Here is a 7,180-nt window from a genome sequence, read left to right on the forward strand (position 1 = left end):
TACCGCCCAAAGGGAAACGCCTCACGCTCCAACAACACCGCCGCCTGGTCATTGTTTCACGCACAGGCCGCAGAAGCGTCGTCGAGAGCTGTCTCGCGACTTCGTTCGTCCCGTTCCTACTTGTCGCCTCTGCTGGGTCTCGAAAACCCACTGCGATGGTCTGAAGAAGTGCCTGCCCTGCTTCCGTCGTGAGGCCGATTGCAACTATGAGGAATGTAAGCTGGGAGAGTCTTGCAGTGACCCAATGTGCGCAAGACTGCACCCGCGTCAGAATGAGGCTTGGAAAACAGCTCCCATTGCTACATCAGCAGTCCAGGATTCCATTGAACATGTCAGCGGTAAGACCTCGAAGGAATATTCTAGCAATACACCTATCGAGCACAGAGAGGTGAAGGTGAAGCAGGAGCCACTAGCAGATTAGACGTCTTGAACGGAGATGATGACAACGGTGGAGACGAGGATGTGCTGCTTGAGAAATCTGTTCACACTCAGATTGCGGGGAGACTCGGATGGCTGCATCAAGCATACTGGTCAGCGCGAAACGGAGTCGGAGTCGTAATTGAATGTTCATTGTCGGCAGCGTTGGCGTCCGATTGGCATTTCACAGTACGCTCCTCAGTAGGTACGGCATATAGCCTGGCTGGACAAATCTTCAAAATTGATGACAAGATGTGGTACTCTCAATTCGCATTGATTCGCAAAATGCAGCAAGGGGGCTGTATCGTTATTATACATGTAGTGGTAGTGTGAAAGTGATGTTGATTAACCGTTGCCAAGGCAAAAGACAAAGCAGGGTCGCGCGGAAAGGGAAGGTGCAGACGGGAGTTCCCGCAAAGGTAAACATCGACACGAGATCTCCACCAAGTCGCGTCACAATCGCGCATAGAAGTGTAGGAAACGACACAACACAGCGCATCGGAACTGTTCACCTTGAAAGCTGGCGAAGGGAAAAGAGAATAGGCCGCCTCGCGCGATGGCACCGCCTGCGAAAAGTACGACGCCGGGAAGGCGCAAGAAGTCAGACCAGCAGTACTTCGATGTGGGCAAAGTTGGACGGTAGGCGCAAATGCGGTATCTCGAGGATGAAGAGATTGAATGCTGAGAAACGTACAGAAAGACTGGAATCACACTCAAAGACACGGGCATTCGGGACGAACATGGACTCGAGCCAGTATCCGGAATCTTCTCTTCGCCCGCAGAGGAGAATGCCGGCAAGACGCTCACGAGCGATAGTATGGACATGCAAGAAGGTATGGCCGGGAGGATATATTTGGTGTGTACGCGATGACATGCTGACCTGAATCACAATTCAGGCTCTGCGCCAGACGTAACAGCGACGCTTACGAGCCGCAAGACACCTCGACTGCCTCCACCACGACAAGCCACTCCCAAGCATACTAGCATAGGCGGTTCTCCGAGAAGGCAAAGTTCTGCGCGTCCTGTTTCCCGTCCGCCTGGATCGGAAGAGCCAGTGAGCTCTCCTGGCGCACATGCGCAACCTCCAGCCAACCGTAAACTTGACTTTGGACGGGTTAACAAAGATCGGAAGAGCCTACGCATGGTTGACACGCAGAGCCCCTTTTTGCCAAAGCATACTTTGAGACGATCGACTGGACATCCCCGACCAGACATATACGACCACCCCGAAGATGAAGAAGATGTGGCGAAGACATCGATTGAGTATACAAACAATATGATCGACGAAGACGAAGATGTTGAGGAATCGATTGAAGACAATGGACCCATGACATTGGATGACGGCGAGCCTGAGTCTATCGGTGGAGATCAATCTGGTGTTAGCATTGATCAGGCCGAAGCTCCAGCTCCAGCGAAGCGAAAGCGCGGCAGGCCTCGGAGATCCGATCAGCCAAATACGAGCCAGATACAGGATGAACCTTCTGGGTTAGACTCAACTTCAACAAATGGCAGGAAGCGAACGAGAGCCAGCCTTGAGCATAGTCGACTTGCTGATACTACTGGGGAAGAACGAGCAGGTCTTTCGAGAAAGAAGAAACGAAATTCGAACCAGGAAGCTACAGCGCCTTTGGATGCTGAAGATTCAGTCGACCCATCGATTCTGGTCAACGGCGCGGACGACGATGGACCGCTCCCCGACATGGACATGGAGGCGCAACTGAATTCCCAGCTGGATGTAGAAGTCGAACCTGAACCTTCAAAGAAATCGAAAGGACGGCCTAAAGGAAGCAAGAAAGGCAAGGCTGCAGCGACCAAGGAGAAAACGCCATCGCAAGCGATGCCTAATGGGAGCCCCATCAAGCTCAATGAATCACCCTCTAAGCTTCGCGGACGAGGCGGCAGCCTTGGACCTGTCAGCAACGTGACCCTTCGAGCGACCACACCCTTTGAAGATGCTGGGCAGAACGCGTCTCGGTTCGGTCGTAACCTCATTAAGCCTTTGAAGTACTGGGAGAACGAGTCACTGATTTGGAAAGACGGCGAGATTGAAGGTATCATTCGAGCTGAGCACGTTGACCAGTCAAGACCCAAGACGAGACGCAGGAAGAAATCTCGAAGGCACAAGAATCGCCTACGAGATATTGGCGAGGAAAGCGAGACGGAGTCCACAGTGCCTGATGAGTGGGAAGAGGCGATGGGCGTGATCACTGGCAATGTCGCGAATTGGAACCCAGACTTGAAGATGGGCGACCCCAATGATCCCATACAAGAAGGTAAGAGTTTTCGATTTCTTCCCGGTCACGCTGAGACAAACATGACTGACACTGCGTACAGATCTTGGATTTGCCGCTGCATCTATCGTCACCCGTGACGTGGCCGGGAGTGAATTCAAGTATGCCAAGATCATGACTATACCGTTCTTCGGCGCTGGCGTCGTGGAGTTACCACCTGAGGGCTATAAACGCGCGAAGAACAGTCGCAAGATGCAGATGGTGTTTTTTGTCCACTCGGGCAAGGTTATGGTCGAGGTTGGCGCTACAGGCATAGAGGTCAACCAGTTTGCGCTGAGCAAGGGTGGTGTTTGGATCGTGCCTCGAGGTAAGCTTCTCTCCCTTCTTCCTGTTTTACCTGCATCTGCACAGACTTCTGCCCATGCCTCCCCGCAAGCCCGCAATACACTTCCCCGGAGAATGTCTGGCTTCGACTCGGCACCGCTTCGGCATGATCGCAGCAAGCTCGATATCCCGCCATGGCTCTGCATCCTTGGCGATGGTGAACATGGCTGGCATAGCTGCTCGAGCACTCGGAAGGCGGTGAACTCACCGCAAGAACAATGCTACAATAGCGTTGTTTCAAACCGTCGAATCTGCAGCCAGCCAGTTCGGCCGCGCGATGCGCCATTGTCGAGACTCTGCTCATCTCTGTGGCGGTGTAGGTACGACCAGCGCTGTCAGATTAGCACTTGGTCGTACCATAGCACCGCACGAGCTGCTGCCCAACGTGGCACACCGCGGTGGCGGCGAGGGTGGAGTCTCGCGGCACGCAAGGCCCGAGCAAGCGCTGCGGTGCAACAGAACTGTCGCTCGCCTGTTGACATGACGAGGCAATTTCACGGTGATCCGGGGGTCAGGAACCGTAACACAAAAGTACCATGCTGGTCCTGGCTCTAGCGGACGCGATCATGCCTGTCGTTATCGGCGAGAGAGGCAGAACCGCCTCCACCCCATCGTCAAGCGGCCGGGTCTGCTCCGCTGCTTGTGCAACGTTACAGCGCATCCGACACTGGGCAAGTTTCGTGCTTCGATCAGTTCGCAGCAGAGAGTGGATCCACTTCTCCTCACCACCCGCCCACCGCACTCGTTCTTTGACAGGCTGACTGTAGGGAGCTATGGGCTAACGCAACACGTTCATCGCAGGTAACAACTACGCCATTTCGAACGAAAGCAGCACCAAGGCTGCAAAGATCTTCTTCGCACAGGGATGCGTGGTGGAGGGCGAAGAATGATTCATCATAAGCACGAACGGCTGGCTGATGGAGCTCCAAGTTCGCCAGCCATTTACTGGATGTTGGCCATCGAGTGCATTCATTGTTGAACATGTTGCGGGATGCTGCGCAAACTTCGCAAGCACCATTCTTACTCGCCTTCCTCTGGAACGTTTTTGCGTGCAGGTACAGTAGTGGCTTGCTGCGAGGATGACGGCACCTTGGGAGCTTCTTGGAGGGTGGTAAAACATGTTACTCGTGGACCTCGATGGCTGCAGCAGTGCATGCGCGGCCGTATCATACATGCAGCTCGCATGACTTTTTTGCCTTTTTTTGAAATTTGCAGAATGGCAGGAACAATGGTGGCAAGAACATGATGATTGCTGTCGAGAGGTTGGACGGAACAGACAGAGAGAGAGAGAGGTTGACACGTAACGATCTTGTTTGGAAGTTTTTTTTTCCCTCACAACGGCTCCAAGAAAGCCGTTCCGGAACCCCGGAGAAATGCGAGGCGTGGTGGGAAGGAATCTGGGCTGGGAAACGATGCTGACATCTGGAAGGAAGTTGTTGAAACGGCATGTGCACGCATGGCGTTAATCAATACGATAGATACCCATCAGGTATCTTTCATCAACAAAAAAGTGACGCTCGATTTGCTTTGAGAAGCTGTACGTGTACACGACTGGATTTTGGTACAGTGACTGCAAGTGATGTTCAATCTGTTCTATAAATGTTGCCGAGCTCCGCGATTCGTTTGCCGAAATTCGGATGTGATGTGCTGCAGCAGCCATACCAGACGGAGATTATTGGTTCTACTCTGCGGCCTGCGAGGTGCATTGGAGAATTAGTGTCTCGGATTAACGGGTTGAGTGGACAACGAGTTAGAATGGCTTGTGCAGGATTCTGAAGGATTCGGAGAGACAGTAAGTTCAGGAAATGGCTGAGGAGGAGGAGAGGAGAACGAAAGCACAGCACGTAATTCAAGGATGTATCGTTTTGTTCACCGACAAGTTGGGCGCGCTAGTGTGATGATCATGACTGCTTGACACTTGTCGTTCATCGCTCTCTCACATGATGATTTGCTTTTGCGATTCGGGGAGATGTATCCTATGTTGTGCATGAATACGACTCAGAGTCGATGAACGACGAGTAAGGTGTCTGCATCGAGAAGCGGAAGTTTTGGCCACTCGGCATTATTCTTAGAGTCTCGTATTATTCTATTTTGCAAAACGTGTCGTGGCTGGAGTCTAATGCACGTTGACGAACACGCAGAGTTCTTACTATAGATCGGAACTTGGACCATCAAGGGCCCAGAGCGCGTCTGTAGTTGGTTGAGTTCACATAAAGCCTGCTTCACGGAAGCCGGCTGGGAGGTTGAAATGCTGACATGCTCTAGCTGGGTACCAGAATCTTGGCAGTAGCTTTGATGTTGCGATGGGATGTGCATCTGAGTCAACTGCATACTCCGATTGCTCGGCATTTGATACCTGTTGCTGGTTCTGCAGAAGTAATAAGAGAAGCGTTGAGACATAGGATCATGGGTGGGCGATCTGCAAGAGATCAAGAAATGAAGGAGGGTGCGAGTTGCACTTGCATACGCTAGCATTGCATGTGGGCTAAGGGAACAGAGTGAGGCGATTGACTCAGGCTTCTGCTGTCGGTCTGGAAAGCTGGTGGCGGCGGCCTCCTGTTTAAGCAGCCATGCGTGGCGCGAAAGGCTGAAGTTGGCATGCAGGGAAATGCTAGGCTTAAGGCTGGGTACCTTCGAAATGGAAGCTCTGAGACTCCAGCTCTCTCCGAAGCGATTTTCAGGGTGCTGGTCCTTAGGGAATTCGCAGCTGGTAATTGCAAGGTTTGAAGTGATCGTTGATTCGATCAGAACTCCTCCTCTTCGTCGGCTAGCTCATCTAGCACTTGGAAGTCTCCGACCTCGATACGCTCGGGTCGCACGAAGACTCCGAAGTTTGGCTGGCACTCAAAGTAGCGTTTGCCTTTGACACTGCCGTCGTTCTTGCCGGTAGGTTCGTCTAAGGTGACTCCTACCCAGGCACCTATTCCGCCAGGAATCTCAGGAACATGACCGACATACTGGACGGTGCCTCGTCTATGGTCCGAGTCTGGCAGCAGACGACAGCGTGCGCCCTGCTTGATGTTGCGCTGCTCGACTTCGCGGAACGAAGCATCAACTTTCTGCTGCTCGATGCCAGGCGCATCAGGGTCAAATCGACCTAATTTGTTGGTCTTTTTCCATGCCAGCACACTGTCCGTGCGCTGCTCGTAGTCACTGGTTGACATCTCGTACTTCTGCACAGCTGAGACGTCATTGTAATTCGTGCGCGCGCCCGGCGGCCTGGTGTCGATAACCTGGCATTGGAGTGATCAGTAGACGGACGTAGGTGCTGAAAGAAGCGAGAGCACCGAGATGGGATTGTGCCGCATGTCATCTCGTGTGTTCTCACGTGTGCTGTGACGGGCCAATGCGGCGGCGACGTGAATGATCTGCGTATAAGAACTTGCCATGCTGGACAGCGCTGCCAGGGCACGAAAGACACGGCAAGGTCCAGGATGGGAGAAAGTGATATGTAGAGGATAGGATAGGATAGGGTAGTGGAGGGTGGGTGCGGGAGTGTGAGACATGACATACCTGCAGCTCTGCATAAGCCTGCAGCGGCCATCGCGCTATTTGCGTCGTATCCTCATCCGCGGCCTCGATGACTTGCGGCGGCTGCGATGCGACGGTCAAGGTCAACGTCTGGCAGGTGGCAGGCACGCCAGTCACAGGCTCGAGCCGGGCTTTCAGCTGCGTGATGGTCCATGACGGTGTGACGCGGCGCTCCGACGACGAGTTCTCCGAGCGAACGAGCAGGGGCACATCGCCGAGTTGGGAAGCCATATTGGTTCGCTGGTCGGCAGTTGCGCTCCTTTGCTCCTTTCAGCGCTGGGAGGCAGGTGCAAGTGCAAGTGCAAGTGCCACGGAGGCCAGGTGCTATTTGCGGGGGCAACTGCAACTGAGCGGCTCGCTGACTGCCACCAGCCTGCAGTGTGTGCAGTGACAATGCCAGTGTCAGTGCCAGTGCCAGAGACAGTCGCAGACTCGCAGAGCCAGTCGCCGCCCAACAGGCGTTGGTGGTGAATGGGCACCGAGCAGCACTGGGGGGGGCGGTCGTCGTGCACGGCCAATGCGTGCGCAAGCATCGCGAAGGCGCTTCAGATTCGTCAAACATGCTTTACCGTGCCAAGAGATCGTGCCAGCAGCAGATGCCAGGCCGGGCCAGCAGG

At 53.8% G+C, this 7,180-nt stretch overlaps 2 protein-coding genes across 2 annotated transcripts; both read right to left on the minus strand.

Moving 5' to 3' along the window:
• Nucleotides 1–3,776: 3,776 nt before the first annotated feature.
• MYCFIDRAFT_181806 (uncharacterized protein) lies at nt 3,777–4,552 on the minus strand. The gene has a single exon (XM_007925163.1). It carries the CDS (start codon nt 4,003–4,005, stop codon nt 3,841–3,843), a length of 165 nt encoding a protein of 54 aa, XP_007923354.1. The 5' UTR covers nt 4,006–4,552; the 3' UTR covers nt 3,777–3,840.
• A 975-nt stretch (nt 4,553–5,527) lies between these two features.
• Nucleotides 5,528–6,848, minus strand: MYCFIDRAFT_210352 (uncharacterized protein). Its single transcript, XM_007925164.1, has 2 exons — nt 6,546–6,848; nt 5,528–6,265 (listed from the first exon to the last, which is right to left on the minus strand). The coding sequence occupies exons 1-2, from the start codon at nt 6,792–6,794 to the stop codon at nt 5,777–5,779; spliced, it is 738 nt and encodes a 245-aa protein (XP_007923355.1). The 5' UTR covers nt 6,795–6,848; the 3' UTR covers nt 5,528–5,776.
• Nucleotides 6,849–7,180: the final 332 nt, after the last annotated feature.

This window comes from Pseudocercospora fijiensis (genome assembly GCF_000340215.1).
Source record: "Pseudocercospora fijiensis CIRAD86 unplaced genomic scaffold MYCFIscaffold_2, whole genome shotgun sequence".
NCBI lineage: Eukaryota > Fungi > Ascomycota > Dothideomycetes > Mycosphaerellales > Mycosphaerellaceae > Pseudocercospora > Pseudocercospora fijiensis.

Excerpts from the sequence above, each read along its gene's own strand:
- MYCFIDRAFT_181806 (XM_007925163.1), bottom strand. The coding sequence starts at position 4,005 with ATGAATGCACTCGATGGCCAACATCCAGTAAATGGCTGGCGAACTTGG.
- MYCFIDRAFT_210352 (XM_007925164.1), bottom strand. The coding sequence starts at position 6,794 with ATGGCTTCCCAACTCGGCGATGTGCCCCTGCTCGTTCGCTCGGAGAAC. Across the intron at positions 6,266-6,545 it reads AGGCTTATGCAGAGCTGCAG|GTTATCGACACCAGGCCGCC; the intron begins GTATGTCATGTC and ends CTCCAATGCCAG.